This window comes from Aethina tumida, chromosome 2, assembly GCF_024364675.1.
Source record: "Aethina tumida isolate Nest 87 chromosome 2, icAetTumi1.1, whole genome shotgun sequence".
Taxonomy (NCBI): Eukaryota; Metazoa; Arthropoda; class Insecta; order Coleoptera; family Nitidulidae; genus Aethina; species Aethina tumida.
This window is the reverse complement of record NC_065436.1, coordinates 27,225,069-27,247,004: the sequence shown is the minus strand read 5'-3', so window position 1 is coordinate 27,247,004 and position 21,936 is coordinate 27,225,069. Positions and strand designations below refer to the sequence as shown.

Below are 21,936 nucleotides of genomic sequence, written 5' to 3'. Positions count from 1 at the left end.
AGAATAGAACATTAACGAAGACCTTGAATAATAACGTTTTATATTAAAATGATTGAATCCAGAAATATTTTAATAATAGATCATTAAAAATAGAAATTTGCGCAGGTCGATTTAAACCAAATATACCGTGGAAAATGAAAAAATCAGTTTTTAATAACAGCTGAATAATTACTAAATTTCAGACTGGATGGCTTTGCAATTTATAAAATAAAAAGCAAAAAAAGTAATTACTCGTACATACATATTTGTTATGCAAAATAATTACTCTTTAAAGTGACTATTTAAAATTAAATTGCATTCGCAGATTCTACATAAAGTTTTTATTAAAACTCATACATTTAATATTGTAAATCTTGTATGAGTATACTGAAATTAACCTTAATTAAGTTTATTTGCCAAACATATTTTGTCGTTTTATGAAAGCAAAGCGGATGTACGATTTATCATCATTTTCATTATTGACTATTGTAATATAAATGTGATACATATTTTGCTAAAAATTTTATATCTGATGTAAATTTTATTTGCATAATAAAATTCAACGATTTAAATAATAATATAAAATTCGTTTATATGAGTCATTATAATTATCGCTGCATTCAGACATAAGTAAAAATATTTTTGTATACTTGATTTTAATCAATTAATTAAATAAATTTCCTTTTACATTACTTATACAACATTTTTAAAATTAAATATGTATGCCCGTGGCTGAAAAAGATATTTTAAATAAATTTCTCAAATAAAGTTCATATTTAAAATTTATTTTAAATTTATAATTTAAAAACTTAAAAAAAGATAGATTTAAGATTTAATAAAAAAAATTGTTTTAAAAATTCATAATTTAAATTGAGTACAAATTTTGTAAATTTTTAATCAAAATTAAATATTTTTTATAAAATTTTAAATAAATTAAATTATAATATTTTGTCTTTTACCATTTTTTAGTATTTTAAAAAATAACATCTTTAAAATAAATAATTTAAATATATTTCTCATATTTAAGACTTAATAAAAAAATTGCATAGATATTTTTATAAATTTATAATTTAAATTGGCTTTAATAAAGCATAAACTAACTATAAATTTAGATTAATATTTAAGATTTTAATAAATTAATTTATATTTTTTCTATTTCATTTCATCATTTTTTCAGTATTTTATAAAATAACATTTTTCAAATTGCTGATAATGTAAATAAAATTAAATGTATATTTTTTTGGAAAAGATTTCAATAAATTAATAGATAATATTTTTTTAAACGATAACCCTCAATTTCGTAATTTTTTCAGTATTTTAAAAAATGGCATTTTAAGATTATTGATTAAAAAATAATTTCAATAACTTTCTGAATTGATGTTTAAAAATTAACATTCTACACATTGTTTACCATCAGATAAAATGAAACTAATTGAAAAATTATTTTTATTTATTAAATAATTATATTATTTCTTAAGATATTCTAAGGAAAAATTAAATAATTTTTAGGAAACTATTTTAATAAATCAAATTGCAATAAATGCACATTCTTAAATTTATCATACCTAATAAATCAACTAACTGAGTCTATATATAGTCCTTACAGTCCGTTGAAAAAAAGCCAATTAAGAAAATGAATGAAATCGTATCCCCGTGGGCAGCAATAATATCTACACAGTCCAATCAAACGGGCGGATTGAACATCAAAATCCAATATCATTTGTCCTCGATTCCCATTCAGACATTGCTAATTTTTAAATTAATTAAGAAATAGCACCGATAACAGGCCGCCTACCGTCGCATGCGTTCCGTGATTTTATCTCATCCTGCCCACTGATTTTCACTTATGTCCGATTCCCACACGTACGCGTCAAAATGTCTTGCGGTGTTAAAAGACGTTCGGAATCGACGTTTCGACGCCTTTTTCACCCCGGCCACCGTGCTTTCATGTGCACCGTGTCTGAATGGTGAAAAAAACCCATCCGACACATGTTCGCACTTCTTCCGTTCGTCTCGATCAGACGTGTTGAATTGTTTTGGTTGCTGTAATTTATCGGGTAAATATTTAAGCTCGGCTTTGGCTAATTGTCTCACACGTACCCAAAAAAACGGGGACTGCAGGACTGGATTTATATGAAACATGGCGTTGCGGTTGGTGACAAGGGTTTGAAGGCAAAAAACGTGTTAATACATTGAAATATGAGCTGGAGCGATTTTAATTGATATGGAGGTTTATTTTTAAAAGTTAAAATTATCGAGAAGTGGTTTAAAAAATTATTACCACTTTCTCACACTTTACACTTTTATTTTTAGTTACAGAAAGGTGAATCAATACATTTTTATTTTCAGCTGTTTGTAATGTAGATGTAAGAAAATATTTCAAAAAATGTTTAACAAAATGGAAAAAAGTGTGAAAAAATGAGAAAAATTGAATGGAATATTTTAATATATTTTACTTGATAATCGATTTATAAATCTTATTAATTCTACAATGCTATTTAAATTGATTAAAAATATGTTTTAAAAAATTATTACCATTCTCCCAATTTGCACTTTTATTTTTAGTTACGTTAGTTAGTTAGTGCAAAGGTGAATCATCAGTTTGTTTTACATTTACTTGTAATGTACAACATGAAAAATTGTTAGAATAATGTAACTTTCATGTTAATCAAGTTATATAATATTAACACAAATTTTACAGTGATGTCAAAAAATATCTTGTTAAAATAATCGGAATATGTTTTACTGCCATTTTCTCACACTTTACACTTTTATTTTTAGATATATAATTGTGAATAATGATCAATTTGTTTTATGGTTATTTTCAGATGTGATATAAAATAAGAAAAAAGTGATAGAATAGTTAAACATGACTTTCATGTTAATCGAGTTATAAATATTATTACTATAAATTTTATAGCGTGAAATAAAATGAAGAATTAGTAGGTTAATATAATCGAAAATAATATTGCTACAATATTATGTACTTTATTTCACTTTATACATTTATTTTTAGTTAGTTACATGAAAATGAATCAGCATAAGTTCATTTATTTTCTGTTGATTGTAATGTAATATAGGACAAAAGTGAATTTAATTATAGTTAATTTTAGTAAACTATAGTAACATTTTATGGTTATTTTTCAACTATTTGTAATAATAAAAATAATAAAATATTTGATGTTAACTGAATTATAAATAATATGTTTTTTTTGTTTATTTTTTAAATATTACCACTTTCTTATATACTTTCTTATACTTTACATTGTTATTTTTAGTTATATGAAATTTCATAATAATATTTTGGATATTTTTAGTTTATTTTAATTCAAAATGTTTTAAACTAAAAATAAGTTTAAATTTAGCCAAAGTGAAAAAAATAACAGGTTAAATAACTAACATTCTCTTATATTGTTTTATAATTATTTTCAGATGTGTATAATGTAAAATGTCAAATATATGTGAATATTTAACATTAATTTCTTGTTAATCGAATTATAAATATTACTAGCATAATATGTAATTTTAAATAAGTACCTTTTTTATACTTTAAACATCTATTTTTAGTAATATGAAGGATAATCACCTTAGTTAATTTATAATAAAATATGAAAAAAGTAATATTTTTATACTACTTGCATGTTAATCCAGTTATAAATGGTGTTAGTATAAATATTATAGTATTGAACAAAATAAAAAAAATACGTTTCACTTTTTATTATATGAAGGTGAATTAATCTTGTTCAGTTTATTTTACGGTTATTTTCAGTTGATTTTAATGTAAAACGTGAAAAAGTGTTGGTTTAAAATTACTTTCACACTAATAGAATTATAAATATTATTAGTATAGATTTTATAGTCTTGGACAAAATGAAAGCTGAATGCAGTAAAATGCAATATAATATTTTAAATATCTTTCACATTAATAGGGATACAAATATTATATAAATATAGATTAAATTTTGGTTACCGATTAGAATAAACTATAATGGCATTATATTATTCCTTTTATAAAGAGCAAATAAAAAATGAATTAATTGAGTCATAAATGATGAATTCGACCCTAGATACACTACAAGAACTTTCATACACGCTAGAGGAAACGTTAAAGTTTGGCGTTCCTTTTCTTGTTTTGGTATAGGATCGTTACAGAAAAATATAAGTAAAATATACACAGAGGCATCACGAGAGATGCAAAGGTAACATTTACAAATGATAATTTACCAGTTACATGAATATTTATGCATGATAATGATCCGAAGCATGAATCCAAATTGTTCAAAATTGATTAAATGGTAATAATTTTGAAGTTCTCGATTTCCCTCGAATCTAAATCCAAAAGAAAGAAGAAAGTGTACCCAACATAATATTAAGTTATATACCAATTATTTAATAAACATATGAATATTTACATGTGTACTATTTCCCTTTAATAAAATTCTCGTGTGGTTTGACATAAAAGTATTATTATTTAGAAAGTCTAAATTGTTCTTATTAATGAGATTGATTTATTTGTAAATTTAAACACAAAAAACCATAAAAATTAGATGAATTTAATTTCAAAAAACTGTGGTCGATATGTTATTGAATCTGTGCCTCGCAAACAAAGGGTACCCAGAAAATATTAATCTTTGTTTATATTTTGATAATTATTAAATAAATTTTTTGTAAATGTCGTATTTTCTAGATTTATTATATATTATTATTATTTAGACACTTCACGGTGACTCATTGTCATTAATTTCATGTTCATAATACCAAAATGTCCGATACACAACAATTAGTATTTGAATCATTGCATAACAATTCCGCATAATTTCGAAAAAAAGTCGCATTTCCGCATTTCTCCGGCGTAACATTCCCACAAACGAATGCATTTCGTGCAATTAAAATATTTAAATGAACTCCACGAGGTTTGTTGTCAATGATTGATTTATGATAAAACTTGCGGACTGTGTGGGGCACGTTCCCATAGTGCCCACAATGAAACACAACGATTTACATAAAAATGCGCACCGACATGTGGGCAGCAGGATCATCGAAATTAATAATATTGATTTCAAGTAATAACCAGTTTTTAATAAATAAAGGGTGGCTTGCCAAACGATTTTAACTGGACACTAAATCATCCGGCAACGATCCCGATTCCAAGAAGGCCGACGTAGAAATGACGCAAGGTTGTTTCGATGCAAATCCCCGTCCGAAAATAACGAAAACGGCACCGCCGTAACTCAACGAATTTATTAGCGCTTTCCAATTAGCGCACGCACTAAAAAGTCGGATTTGGCGCGGACAAGTTACCGAAACGACCGGGGCTAAATTTAAGCTAAATAATCGAAACGGTTACCGACCAACTATTTTAGGCCGCGTTTACTTTGGAAATAAGTCCGATGTTTGTGCATCGTTTCGTTTTTCGCAAATGCAAATTTCGATTTGGATTTGAGCCGTTCATTCGGTTCACACGACCATTAAGGCACCACCGGGCGGCCGAAATGTTTTCGTTTCGACAGCAACCGAGATGCGTAAACAGGCGTAAAACGTGCACCGTGCTCTCGACACACGTTCTAAATATTTCAGCGACTCCTGCGCCCATAATTCTACACGGCCAACGTAATTATAAACACAAACAAACATGGAAACGATGGAATAATAAAGATTTACGGTGGGAAGAGACGTTACAATGTGAACTGGATTCACGTCGACTCTCGAAATAACCATGAAAAACGATTCACCTTTGTGTAAACTGTCTAATAGCAAAATTGTAAATGATGGGAAAATAGAAAACCACCAAATTTTCTAAGTAGCTTGTAAATTTGCAAAATAATCAATTTCACTAAGAAAAACACGAACTATTATTCTAAATAATCAACTAAGATAATATAATGAAATCAGTTTTCTTTTATTTCGACCATTCACTTCTAATGACAAATTTGTGTTTTTCGGTTTATCTTTTTACTCAATCAATATTATTTTCAGTACAATGCATTTTTTAATTATAAAATATTTTATCATTATATTTTTACGATTAATTTATGATTTTTTTAATAATAAATGTATCGTTTGAATTTTTAAGACAGTCTTTTTACAAGAATCTTGGGAGAATATAAAATTTCATCATCTTCGAAGTAATTTTCTATTGATAATGATAAATATATTGTATGTTTTGAGTAATGTCAATATAATTTTCATTAGCATCAATTTTTTTTTGATAATATTTAAATTTTTATAATCAATTAATTATATTTTTAACGACAAAAGTGACAATTGAGTTTTTTAGACAATTTTCTACTTTTTAGATGTTTTAAGAGAAAACAAAAATTCTTGATCATTATTGAAATAATTTTCTATTGATAATTATCAATGTATAAATATCACTATAATAATCAATAAAATTTTCAGTAGAATTATTTTTTTATTATATAATAATTATATCATTTTAATTTTTTTATTAAATTAAGAATTCTTTAATAATAAAAGTGTCATTTCAGTTTTAAGCCAATTTTCTATTACCAAAAGTGTATTACATGAATTTTAAGAGAATACCAACATTTTGATTATCCTTCAAATAATTATATATTGATTTTATATATAATATATAAATATTGTCATAATAGTTAGTAATATTTTATTTTTATAATTTTTAATAACAAAAGTGTCTTTTGTATTTTTTAGCTAAATTTTCATTTCTAAAGTTTATTCCAAAAAATTTGGGAGAGTAAATTGTTACTGTGTAAATATCACTATAATAGTCAATATAATTTTTAGTGAAATCAATTTTTTACTAGATAATATTTATATCATTTTATTTATACAATTTTTTAATAAAGAAAGTGACTTTTTTACTAGATAATATTTATATCATTTTATTTATACAATTTTTTAATAAAGAAAGTGACTTTTGTATTTTTTAGACAAAATTCTATGTCTAAAAGTTTGTTTCAAGAATTTTGGGGGAGAACAAAAATTCTTGATCATCCTTGAAATAATGTTTATTGGCAATTACTAATGTATTGCTACAATAATTTTTTAATTCGTTTTTTATTATATGATAATTATGAACACATTTTAATTTTTTTGATTAATTTAAGAATACTTTAATAACAAAAGTGTCATTTGAGTTCTTATATAATTTCCAATTTCTGGAGGCTTTTTGACACGGATTTTGGGGATTGATTATCTATGAAAAAATTTTCTATAGGAACAAGAAAAATAAAATAGGAAAACAAAAAATGTTCAACCTATACATATCTATGTATAGATTTAAATAAAAGATATTCACCGAACTGATGGAGGAAATTGATAGAATCCAGAATCAATATTCGCAATTTATGTAGGAAAATCAAATTTTGTGTAAGACCGGGATATGTCTGGTATTGGACGAACATTTTTGTTTAAATCAAATAATTCTCTTTAATAAATTTCATAAACCAACCATTATTTTTTCTTTATTTAGTCAGTCCCTTTATTAGTTTATATCATGAATGTGTTTACAGAATTTGCTGTGACGCTTTAATTAAAGTAAAATAATTAGTTATAAGTTCAAAGAAACCAGAAAAGTCCACACAAGTTTAGAGCGTATCAAAACGGTAAATCTATAATTCAGCAAACACAAACAGGACATTAAACATTTTTCCGTTGCGACAGCGAACCGTGTTAGTTAATGAATTCCCAAATTACCTAATTATACCGATGCAATTTGTCCGTCCGCAACATAACAGCATAATAGAGCGTATTTACAATGGCCGTACCCGTCGAAAAAGGAAAGTGCACAATGAAGGACTGCATTATCCGACGATTTTATGGGGCCGCGTAATAAACTGCACCGGGATTATAAAATCGACTTCGGATTTTATACGCCGCGGCTAATCACACACCGTTGATATTACGGTTTCTGGGAATTAAAGGGAATCGTCGTTCTTTCGCAAAGCGGATCCGAGAGCCGCGTGTGTGTTTGTGTGTGGCAACATAAAACGAGTGTTAATTTCGAATGCATGGGATCGAGGATTGTTTTATCTGTGCTGGTGGATTGCCCGTAATTGTGGACTGGAAAGTTAATGTCAAGTTTAATCACCCCTCTCGTTGAGGTTGACGTTTGAGGTGATTTAATGACGTTTTCTTCGTTTCGTTTTCGTCGTTTCTAATTGCACTTTATATTATATAAGGATTTTATAAAAATAATTGAATTAGATTTAGTTCTTAAAAGTAAAATGGATGTATGCATTTATATAAATGGATACAATAATTCTATAGACCCTTATAAAGTCTTTTAAGTTCAAAATTAGCATACTGCATAAAACATGCATAAAAAGTATGTTTTCCCTTTTTAAAGTTCTAACATTTTAATTTAATATTAAAACAACTCTTAGGCTTATATTTAATGGTTATTTGTTGAAGTTTATGCTTTTTCAAATACTATTAAAAATGACCAATAAATTATTGTATCCAAGATGATTTTTTTATAATAACAAAATTATTTAATATAAAAAATGAATTCACTGGTAATTATAGAGATATTTATAAATTAGACTTTTGTATTTTTTAGACAAAATTCTATGTCTAAAAGTTTGTTTCAAGAATTTTGGGGGAGAACAAAAATTCTTGATCATCCTTGAAATAATGTTTATTGGCAATTACTAATGTATTGCTACAATAATTTTTTAATTCGTTTTTTATTATATGATAATTATGAACACATTTTAATTTTTTTGATTAATTTAAGAATACTTTAATAACAAAAGTGTCATTTGAGTTCTTATATAATTTCCAATTTCTGGAGGCTTTTTGACACGGATTTTGGGGATTGATTATCTATGAAAAAATTTTCTATAGGAACAAGAAAAATAAAATAGGAAAACAAAAAATGTTCAACCTATACATATCTATGTATAGATTTAAATAAAAGATATTCACCGAACTGATGGAGGAAATTGATAGAATCCAGAATCAATATTCGCAATTTATGTAGGAAAATCAAATTTTCAATTTAATATAAAAAATGAATTCACTGGTAATTATAGAGATATTTATAAATTAGTCATTCAAAATTCACCCAAAGAAAAGAAATTAAAATATATATATATATATTTATATATATATATACATATATATATATATACATACATATATATATATATATATATATATATATATATATATATATATATATATATTGTTGTTTGATTTATTTACTGATAAATTTCTATGAGTTAATAAATTTTAATTAGATAATTTTGTTTTTTACTTTTTGTTTTTGTTTCCCTTTTTGAGCATTTTGTGGTTAAAAAATTATTCAGCATAGTACTAATTTTGTAATTTATTTTTACATAATATAAACTTTAGAAAAATATTTTATTTGCTCCATAACTAATTTTTCAATAAATTTACAAATTTACAATTAAATTTCTTATTTTTTATTTCTTTTTTTTTGAGTTTAACGTTGGTCAATAAAAATATTTAAAATAGTCCCAATTTTATAATTTATTTTAGTGTAATGAAAATTATTTTGTTAACTCTATTTATAAATAAAAATAACCTTTTCACATTAAACCAACATTGAATCTGTTAAAAAGTTAAAATTTTTTGATTTGATAATTTCTTTATTTTTTCATGACAAAATTGAATTTTCAATAATTTTATTAAAATTTCTTTCTTTAAGTTTTTTTTCCCCTTTTTGAGTTTTTCGTTATTAATAAAAATATTTAAAATAATATTAATTTTGTATTTTACTTTTGTGTAATAACAACTTAAAAAAAAATTTTGTTATAACAATTTATTAATAAAAATATTCAAAATAATACTAATTCTGTATTTTACTTTTGTGTAATAAAAACTTAAAAAAAAATTGTTTTGTATAAGTTAAAATTTTTTATTTGATATTATATTTTTTATTTTTCTGTTTGAGTTATCATTGTTAATATCTTACTTTAATTTTTTTCACAATAAAACTAAATTTTCAATATATTTTTTTAATTTCATTCCTACTTTTGCCCTTTTTAACATTTTCGTTATTAATCAAAATATTCAAAATAATACTAGTTTTGTATTTTATTTTTGTGTAACGAAAACTTGAAAATAATACATACTTATTATACAATTTATATTTTATAATTATATTTTTTTCACTTTTTGAATTTTTGGATGTTAATATTATTTTTTTTTTTAAAATTTCCGTTCGTAATAACTTCCTTGATTTTTAAAATAAAACTACATTTATGTATAAGTTTGCAAAATTTGTCCTGTCCTTTTTTTATCATTTCTTAAATTATTTTTGTGTAAAGTCTTTGAAAATAAATTGTCATTTATTCACAAAAATTACTATATATTATATTATTACAATATAATTTTACTTGTAAATAATTTATAATATTATGCATATAGTATATAATAATACATGTACATAATAATGTATGTATTTATGTAGTTAAACATTTTTTGTATGTAAGGAATGTTGCTCACATCATTTATAGTTATAGTTTTTTTATTAATACAATTGCATGATATTTTCACGTCTCCTCAATTAGACCACATTCATGACTCTGTATTTTTTCAACGAATCAGTCAGTCTAAACCATTATAAATCGTATTTAAATTATGTTGAACTCTACATGAACCCCATCATACAGATGTTCCGTGTCATTACGTACACCCCAAATTAGGATTTCAAATCTCTGCCCGCACCAAAATGAGCGTGCCTTCAATTTAATTGTGTAATTTTTATCACATGTGGACCCTATGACTATGTAAAATTACAGACTCCGTTGTTTATTAAACTTAATTTAATTTTGGGTTTTGTGGTGTTGTGTGAGGAAAAAGACTGATGTAACATGAGCATGTTACTCCTAAACAAATTGAAGTAAAACCAATGTAAATACGTTGTTAACACAGTAGGTATGTTTGTCAGTTTTTAATATCTAATAAAAATAAACATTCATTTAATTACAATTTCAGAGATATGTAATGTAAGCCTCACCAAAACTTTTTATGGTGAGTGTATTAATTATAGGTGGCATAAGAAACATTCATTCATTTATCCATCGTCTGTAATTATACACCACTGCCAACGGAACATGACACCGCTAATATTGACACAATCCAATTGCAAGTCCAAACTGCCCTGAAATTCCGAAATAAAAGAAAAAATCATTAGGGATAATCGATACGGGCGATAGTGGTTTACGATGTATCGATAAAAGCGTCGGTATTCAAATTGTACAATGGACGCACATTATCTGATGATACACAAGATAAACACCCACTCGAATATCTCGGCTACTGCCGTAAACTATTTCTTACACACTTGTTTCGTGACGTCGGACAGGGTCGGATCTCCAATACGTTGTCGGATGCTGTAATTATGTGATTACGGGGTAAAGGCGAACCGAAATTAACTCCTTCATTTTATACAAACATCGTTAAAACTGCTTCGTGAAGGTAAATGGTCCAACTTTGGAAAGTCAATGATCTTGAAATTTCCTAATTGGATTAACAGATTATTTTTTACTTATGAAAAAACTTAATACTTAGTTCGTCGTCATTCCTACTGGATGTGATGTATATATTTTAAGAGGCAAGTAAACAAGATTTCAAACATTAAAAGAGAGTGTCCATCTTCCAAACCACTCTTAAATTAAACTAACGCAATACTCTCCCAATATAGAAATCAAGGAGAAGAATATAAAAATATTTATTTTTACTAATTGATCTTTACATCACCCACAAACACTTTATTTAGTATTTAGTTAAAATTTGTCATTAAGAAATCAATGAGAAGAATATAAAAAATTATTTATTTTGAGTAATTATTTTAAATTTTAAATCCTGGTACATCAAAAAAAATTCAATTAAAGAAAGTCTCCACTTCCATCAAACTTAGAGTCAACTGACAGAATATTGTCTCACTAAAAGAAATCAAGGAGAAGAGTATGAAAATATTCAGTAATTGATTTTAAAAACTTAAATCCTGACATATAAACAGAAGTACCACTGAAGAGAAATTTTCTCACTAAAAGAAATCAAGAAGAAGAATATGAAAATATTGATTTATTTTCAGTAATTGATTTTAAGAACTGATCCTGACATATCAACAAAAGTACCATTGAAGAGAAACTAAACCAATCCTAGATTCAATTAAGAGAACATTTTGCCGCTAAAGGAATCATTGAGAATAATATGAAACAATATTTCATCAAACATCAAAAAAAGTACCATTGAAGAGAGTCTCCACCTTCCTAAACAAACTAATTAACTAACAGAATATTTTCTCACTAAAAGAAAGGAGGAGAGTATGAAAATATTGATTTATTTTGAATAATTGATTTATAAACTTTAATCCTGACTCATCAACAAAGGTACGATTGAAGAGAAAACCAATCGTAAATTCAACTGACGAAGTATTTTCAATGAGAAGAGTATAAAATAACTCACTCATATTGAATAATTGATTTTAAAATCCTTAATCCTGAAGCTCCAAAAGGAGATGGAAACATCAAACCATTCGGATCCGTCTCTGGATGAGGCGTTGGATGAATGGCGCCTGTTAAAACCGAACACGAATTATCAGGAATCCGCGAGCGGCGCCAATTTCGTACGGAATAAAAAAAATCGAAATGCCTCTGGAAATACCGTTTTCTTTCCGAATGGGAATATGAGCTCTGGGCGTGCGGCTTGTCGCTTTGTTGCTCTGTTTCCGCCATCGTTCACACTTTGAAGTGAAAGTGCGGTGGTACATCTTGATGAATGGGAAACCGAGAACTGCATCGGTCTTATTTTTCGTGCCGTCTGAGAACATCGCCGAAGGAATTAGTGAACAACAACGGGCGTTTGTTTGCACCGTGTTTCGCTATCAAAATGGCACCAACATAACGACCACTAATTGTTCAATAAGTGTAGCTCACTGTGCTTAATTGTTTTTTAAAATCGCTAAACACCTTTTTAATGAAGCTAATGGATGCGAAGAGACGGTCGAAATATTTACCGAAATTATTAACGGATTGTGTCGAAATTCACCTTTTATGCGTTTAGAAAAGTTTGTTTAAATATTGGCGTTGGTGTATAAATAGTGTGTCCTCCAGCAAACAAGAACACGACTTCTAGTTACTACCAGATTAGGATTGGGTTTCATGTTGTAACAAAATAATGTATCGGTTAAAAATATGCATATGATTATGGCACTGTTAAAGCTATTAATGGCAAACAAATAAATTATGAGTATATAAATAAGGAATGATTTACTTGAAAAAATATTTTCGTTGCACGAGTTTGTGTTTGTAAAATAGACACGTATGTGTTATGAAACAATGTATTAGTAATTTAAACATGAACTAAACATTATTATTAAATATAAAATGCAATTTCTAGTAATTTATGCACATATTTTGCAGTAATATTGACCATCTGTCTGTTTTCAATTAAGACAACTATCAATTAAAACATTATTATACCGTATTTAATTCATCATGAACATATCTTTGGTTGAAATTACCGCTGCATTGAAAAAGTCGTTGAATATATTAAGAGATAATTATAATGACAGAATTCATATAAATCAAGGAAAAATGGGAGAATTATACGTCGGAAGGATTGTACTCGCAATTAAGATTCAATTGGAGAATGTAGTACCAAGGAAATTTCGCTATTAATAAACTATTACGATAAAGTTAATCGATATCGAGATAATTATGTATTTATTATTTTAACAGCAAATTGAAATAGAAATGTATTCTATTGATTTTTTTTTTCTACTTATATTTAATGCCCTAAGCAAAACCTTTTCCTTATTGTTTTTTTTTTTAATATTGCCCTTCACGAAAAAGTAAAATTTCCCAAAAAAAGACGTCACGATATATTTGTTATAATTAATAAATATAAAATATATCTTAGAAGGCAACATTTATTTTTTTTATATATATACTTACATAAAATATTTATCATTTAATTTTTTAATTATTTTTATGAATTTTCATTTTTCAGTTAATTCAACACACAAAAATAATAGAATTTATCTTTTGAATAAAATTCATTACATTTAAAATATTTAAAATAAAATAACGGTAAATTTTGAATTTAACAGAGTAATAAAAATATTTATTATAATTAATAAATTTAAAATTTATCTTAAAAAGTCCAGAGCATTATTATTATTATTATTATTTATCCTTATATAAAATATTATCCTTTAAAAAGATTTACTTATTGTTATTAATTTTGATTTTTTGTTATACACAAAACATTAAAATAAATTTTAAAACAAATAAATTAAAAAATCTTAACTTAAACTCAAGTACAAAATATTTAAATTATAAAAAGTAAAAACGAACAAAATATTGAAATTAAAAAATTAAAAATTTACATAAAAAATTATAAATTATATAAAATTTTAAAGGTTTTATTTAAATTTATAAAAATAAAATAAATTTTAAAACAATAAAATTTTAATTATAAAATCTGGAATCTAATAAAATACTGAATTAAGAAAATTAAATATTTACATAAAAAATTATAAACTGTATAAAAAATTGAAGATTTTAATTAAATTTATAGAATTAAAATAAATTTTATAATAAATAAATTAAAAAATCTAAACTTAAAACTCAAGTTCAAAAAATTTAAATTATAAAAAGTAAAAACTAATAAATTATTGAAATTAAAAAATTAAAAATATACATAAAAAATTATAAAATATATAAAAATTTGAAGGTTATATTTAAATTTATAAAAATAAAATAAATTTTAAAAAAAGAAATTATAAAATCTAAACTTAAAACTCAAGTATATAAAATTTATGTGATAAAAACTATGAATAATTAAATAAGAGAATTAAAAATTTACATAAAAAATTATAAAATATATAAAAATTTGAAGTTTTTATTTAAATTTATAGAAATAAGATAAGTTTTAAAACAAATAAATTAAAAAATCTATACTTAAATCTCAAGTACAACAAATTTATATTATAAAAAGTAAAAACTAATAAAATATTGAAATTAAAAAATTAAAAATTTACATAAAAAATTAGAAAAAATATAAAAAATTAAAGATTTTATTTAAAATTTTAGAAATAAAATAAATTTTAAAATAAATAAATTAAAAAATCTGAACCTAAAACTAATTTTTAAATAAAATTAGTATTTTAAAAAATAGTAATTTATAGGAATTAATTGTATCTTTAATTAAGCCTATCTTATTCAAAGTATTGTGAACAATGGAATCGCCAACCACATCCATTATGTTGTAAACAATTTTTGAGGCAAAATGGCTGGATTCAATTCTTTGGAAAAAAAGTCAATCACCGACACACAATTTCGATCAAGCCAACAGAGAAAAAAAAGGTTGCACTCCATTGTGGATCACATGTACCGATGATCCGGCACGTTCCGCTCGGCCATTGAATTATTGCCGGCATAATATGTTGCGGTAACATTAGTATGTATTCCAGCGAAGTTAATTATAGCTGGTAATACACAAATGTTGTAAAGTATCACGCTCAATAAATATCGCCAAACATCGTGAAACGTGGACGCCGTCATTTGTCATTCGGAACTCGTTCTTTTGATAAATCCCCATCGCCGGTCCGCATTCAATTATCACCGTCGCTTCGATAAATATTGGTTCGTGTCCTTACAGGAAAACTGATCTGTATGTAGATGCCTTCATTATGATCACGGTAAATCTTCGCAGTCACATAAATCAACTTTGCCCAACGTGGAAATTAAACATGGTCACACCAACCTAGAAATCTTCACAAGAATAGGATTCTCACGCAACACCTGTTAAACCAATGCATACAATATATTATACTAATGTCTTTTGTTACAAAGCTGTTTTTTACTGTTTTATGTTTCTTTGGCTACTTTGCGTAGATATTTACAGGAATGTTACTGGAATCATACAAATGGTATGTATGTTAGGGCAACAATCTTAGTTTTAGTGCCAAATCGTACTCTATAATTAGTACCAGAAGTAAGGAGTAAACAGTAACCTTTTAAGGAAGAAAGACATCAAAAATTAATCTTGAGATGAAAATAATTGGAACTAAAGGAGTTAATTGATAAAAACGAAAGTAAAAACTTGAACATTGCGGTTGTAAAAGTGATATTAAATTAAAATTAAAAAATTAATCTTGCGAGTACTAATTATTAATATTTGATTCAAGAATAATTTGAACTGATAGTTAAAAACGTTCAGTAAAAGTTTATGAGAATATTGCTCTCTAAAAGTGGTACATTTGTGTCATTAAAGTTGTTTTTCCCATACATTTCTCCGTCTTTGTCACGCTTGTTATGAATTCCAACGTATGAAACCTGTGTTATCCAAATACTGGCACAAGGAAATATCCCATATAAAAGTGCACAATGCACATCTCTAATATTGACAGTATCCAGTGCTTCATACACCCTTATAATTGTCCTTCTATTTTTAAATGGACTGCTTTTATGCCATTGTGAACTTTCCACCCGACCTTCCTTTTTGCCTTTAATAAAAAATCGCTCACATATGAATAGATTTATGGTAGAAACTTAACGACCTTATTTATGAATAGTTAACAGGTATAAGCTCGATGGTTGCTTTTGATATTTGACGTATTTTAAGTGCCCACACTTTGCTCCAGCCTTTTAAAAGCCTCTGCTTCCATCGACTATTACCAATTGTGATGTAAGCATTTTCGCTCCTGGTTTTACTACATATTATATACTTCAAAATTGCTCGAAACAAGATTAAAACTAGCGCCAAGACAAAAAAGAACGGGTACAACATGTTTTGTAATTTTATTACCTCGCGACATTATACCTGCAATTAATATCAAAGTAAACAGTAATTTGATTAGTAAAAACAGCACTTGGAGAGTGGTACTCACTTTAGGCAGTTAATATCTTTAATTAAATGTCCATTATCGTACCTTTTCCAGGTGCAATAAAAAAATGCGAATTACCGCAGCTTTCGACATCACATCGGAAGGCTTTCAGGAATGAGAAGTGGGACAAATTAAATTATCTTGGAGTAACGGAACCAGTCATAATAATCCCTGTAAAATTACGATTTTTAATTCTCCAAGGAATTATATCTCGTAAACCGAAGTTAATTTCACAAATGACGATATTTGGGTAGTATATGAGCAAATTATCTGCAGCAATTTTCGCATCCAAGTTGGAAAGTTGAATCATGGAGACGACGTTTTGGAACCACGCATTTTTGGACTCGGTTCATTGTTTAAAGACTTTAAAGGTAAATAAATATATATTTTTCGTTAATGCGCTCATTAAACAGATTTAAACCTCACGCTACCAGGTCGATAATAATACAGCAATCATCTTTCTTCGTGCAGTTATTTACGATTCATCTCTCACATATTCAATTATTGGTTCTGGCTCAATAAATATTGGTTTATGTCTCTACAGAAAACATATCTATATGTAGATGCCTTCATTAAATCCCCAATAAATCTTACCTTTGCACTCGTAGGCATAACCGCGGCGGTAGCACCGCCTCGGGCGCCTAAAAAACGCAAGGGTTCGATCGCTTTTGCATAAACGTTTTTTTAAGATCATCGAGTTCTTGTTTGTTTCTTATTACGTTCTCGTTCCCCATTCATCTTATACTGTGCGGTGAACCTTCTAAAGGATTTTTAAAAACTGGTACGTTACCTTTGCATTCGTTGGCGTCCTTGGCGGTGGCTCTGCCCCAAGGCCTGTCGAAATGGAAGGGTTTGCATCGCTCGCAGTCGCGACCGGCCGTGTTGTGTTTGCACTCGCAGGCCAGCTTACCATCCCGATCCGCGACGCATTGACTGGCGTGCCCGTTGCACTTGCACCGTCCGCCGACCGCGAAATCCGCCACCGCGTATTGATGCGTCACCTGATGGTAGCCGCCCATGACGCCGTTTGCGACCACCTCGCCGTTGGAGCCCGACTTGGTGTTGGGTTTCTCTTCGTTGTCGAGGGCCTGCATCTCGTTGATGAGCTGGACGGAGGGTTCGCGGGTCTGGTTGTCGTCGATGTGCTTGCTGTGGTAGTGCTCGTCGACGAGGATCTGGTCCAGGTTGTCGGATAAGTCCTCCACCGGCATGTGGAGGCGGTTGAAGACGACTTTTATGTCCGTGGCGGTGACCCAGTCCTGTAGGACTGGCGAGGTGTCGAAGTCGAGGGCACTGGGGCGACCCTCGAGGGTAGAGAAGGCGATTCTGGGCGACAGACCGAAGCCCATGTTCTCGCCTCCCGTGTATCTGTGGGCATCGGTGCAACGGGCTTCTTGCTCGTTAGTTTTGGTAATGGTAGCTCGATTGGGCCGTCCGTACACACGTCTGCATTGGCTCGAGTAAAATTGGAAAGGTTGCCAGGTTTTGCCGTAGTCCATGCTCTTGTAGATGGCTATAGAGTCGGGTTTGGGGGTGAAGGGACAGAACGACAGACTTACGTAAGTAAGTTCGTACTTCTTGCCGAGCGACAGAAGAAGAGTGACATTGTCCGGGGGGGCGTTAATTGAAGTGACCGGTGGAAGAGGTTCGGATCTCCAGCAGGTGACGTTGTTAGGGTTGTTCAAATCGGTTAAGTGGGTTGCAGGAAATCTACTTCTGGGCTGTCTCTCATCGCAAATGTGACACTGAGGAGTGGCACCGGGTTCGGGTGCTTCGCAGTACTGCATGGGCGCATGTAGACCGCAGGTGGATGAAGCCTTAACTGGCACCCCGAAGGCTGCGTTCTCGAAGTCCGGCATGCATCTTCTGGGTCGGTCCTCGTTGTAGCAAGGATCGACCGGAGTTTGTTGGTTCTCGAACATCTTCAGGAAGTTCTCGTTTACCCCCATGACGGGGCCGCAACACACAACCACCAGCAACAAGAGTAACATATTTACGTACAATACCATCGCGAATGTACAACACCTGGCAACTCAATATCCCATGTTAATCGTAAAACACTCACGCAACAATAACCACTGCAAGAACACCAGAGAGTAAACCGGGATAGAAACCGCGGCGCAACACGCGTGAACAACGTAGCGTTTGGTCCGTTTCGTGAAGGGCCTCTGTGCGATCGGTCTCGGTCGACGTCTGTTGGATGACTGGCGGTCCGCAGTCTGTCGTGGTAGCGGAGGCCGGTCGCATGCCGCCCTGCCGAAAAGGGGCGCATACACACACATACCACCGGCAGACGACGTCTAAGCAATTGGATTCGAGTGGCATAAGACGAGCTGATAATTGATGATTAAGTTAATTATAGCGAATTATAGTATCGCCCTGGATTATCGCAGAAGGTTATCGATGATTCGGGATTTAGCATCGATGTTTTTAGGTGTGCACAAAAATATCTTCGAGTTGCTTTTAAGTTTATTACTAAATATTTTTTGTTGTGCACACATAAATAGAATAATTCAGATAAAATTACAAAAAGTATCAATAAAATATTTAATCTTAGTCTAATTTGACTGATTGTTAAATTTATTCAAATAACTCATTATTATATTTTTATAATATTGAACTTTTTTATAATAATATATTAATTCAATTTAATTTAATTCACGTAAATTCTTGTTTACGAAAGGATTTAATGGAAATAAAAAATGCTGTCGTAATTAACAGTATATTTATTGACTGCGAACAGTAATTGTATGTTTTTAGACATTTTTAAATACATTTACAATAAGACCCAGTAATTGTTTATTTCCATTGCTCTTAAACAGAAAATTGAAAATTCATTTGAACAATCTCAAACTCTAAATACGGTTCCTTAGAATTTTATTTATTTTCACATACAGGGTGAACTATGAAAAATGTTATTATCATTTGACCTGAAATACTTTTTTAATTTGTTTTGATCAAAATTTCATTTCTGATTTCACCAGACATAAAATACCACTGAAAATGACATCAACTTTGTCATTTTCAGTGGTATATTTTTGAATTATTAAATTCTCCAAATATAATGGCTAAACCTAATAATCTTTTTAGTCTAAAAAGCCTATAAACCAAAATTTCATTTTCACTTTCCCAGGATTTTATATCAACTATGTTATTTTCAAAAGACCACCCTTAATATATTTGTATTATTAAATTCTAGATGTAATTGCAAATAAAATGTATTTACGATATCTTATACCAAAACCTAATAGTTTTTGAATTAATAATTTTTTTTCAAAAATGTAATAGAATATTCTCAGATACAAAACAAATACGATCCCTACTATCAGTAGGCATAATTAAATCTAAATAACGAAAACCGTGTAAAAAAATTACCACAATGAATTGTTCAGCATCAAAATTACAGACAGACATTATAGACATTTTAGTTACCTCTAAAACTATTGGATTTGGGTATTGGTTAGCCATATTTATAGTAGCATGTTAAATTTAAATTTCAAAAATATAGTATATCCCATTGAAAATAACAAAAATTAAAAATGTAGTTCAAGTCACGTCATAATTGCTATAAAAATAATAAAAATATATATAAAAAAACAATATCTTTTTACGCCCTCCATAAACTAAACTATTTTTTTTTTTTGTATTGTTATAGGAGACATATTTAATAAACTTAAATGAAATGATATCTGACTAAATTTATTAATTTTAAAATTTAATTATTACATATACAAATTTATTTTTCCAGGACCACCAACATTTTTCATAAATTCGAATCCAAATTCAAGAGTCAACACATCGGGAATCAATGAACACTTCGATTCGAATCCCCCGACTATATCTAGAGAGCACTTTAGAAATTTGGCCCGTTACAAACCCAATTTATATAAAGTGACACTAGGAACGCAGAAACGCGGACGTCTGATCGAGTCTGGCCCGCGGGACAGAACACCAAGACGATTTTCCCATAAAGTCGGACGAGACCGATTCCGAGGGCAGGGAAATGCCTGACATAAGCCGATCGTCGATGAGTTACTGTCTGCACGGTCACGACTTTGACTCGGACGTCGTTTTATGATCTTTATATGGCGAGATCGCGCCCGAGGAGTATGGCCGTTCGGTTATGGGCTACCGAGAATACGCCGGAAATCGGCGGGAATCGACCGTCTTAATCCGGTTAAGTAGATATCGCACCTACGCAGGTCCGACAATGAAATTAATGGAAAATCTTTAAATACGAAGTTTTAAATAATGAACCTGTTTTCTTTGGAAGTTAATCTAATTATCATTGAAATATACAAATGGTCAAATATAGGGTTTTATATATATATATATATATATATATATATATATATGATAGATTAGCGACTGTTAATCTGTCTTTTTAGTTTGATTAAAACACTAAATTCACAATAATACGCTTTATTACGACAAACGTAGTTTAACCCTCAACATCTAAAGCTTGACTGCTCGGTTCTTTCTTAAGAACTGCCCCGATTATTAAATGTAAACAAATACTTCAGATTTGCTTATAAAACAAAACTAGTCTAAATAGATGTGAGCACGTCGCATCGGTCCATCGGTGAAGGTGATGACGTAAGCTAACACGGCCTTCCTGACATGTGGGGCGTCCTCGACCCTTCCACAGTTTTGCAAAGATTCACCTGACACCGGTAATCTGTAAACATTATAACAGCAGTACAAGCTCAAAATATATTCGAAGAACTAAGTCTAAACCTTATTTCATTTAACAAAATAGACTGTTATGTGGCACAGTTAACAACCACTAGAAGCTCAGAGGCGACTCAACCATCAACAGGTCTGTTACACCCATGACTCTCAAGTGCTATCAAAAGATACCATATTCTAGCCAGGAGCTCAGAGGCGGTTCAACCACTACCAGGTCTATTACCCGCTTGTCTCACAGACCCAGAACACAACAATCTAAGCCTGCAGAGCAGGGACCTTAAACATAGCCTGCCGAGCAGGGACCTTTAAACATAGCCTGCAAAGTAGGGACCTTAAACATAGCCTGCAAAGTAGGGACCTCAAACATAGCCTGCGACGCAGGGACCTTAAAAATAGCCTGCCGAGCAGGGACCTTAATC

The 21,936-nt window shown here is 29.1% G+C and overlaps 1 protein-coding gene across 2 annotated transcripts in view; it reads right to left on the bottom strand.

Annotated features, from left to right (window-relative positions):
* LOC109595353 (netrin-1) overlaps positions 1–18,995 on the bottom strand; it is a 175,053-nt gene extending 156,058 nt beyond the window's left edge. For both annotated transcript variants that reach the window (XM_020010694.2, XM_049963577.1), the window contains exon 1: positions 17,619–18,995. In XM_020010694.2, the coding sequence (XP_019866253.2) occupies positions 17,619–18,837 (1,219 nt within the window). In that variant the 5' untranslated portion in view covers positions 18,838–18,995. The remainder of the gene's footprint in view (positions 1–17,618) is intronic.
* Between the last annotated feature and the right edge of the window lie 2,941 nt (positions 18,996–21,936).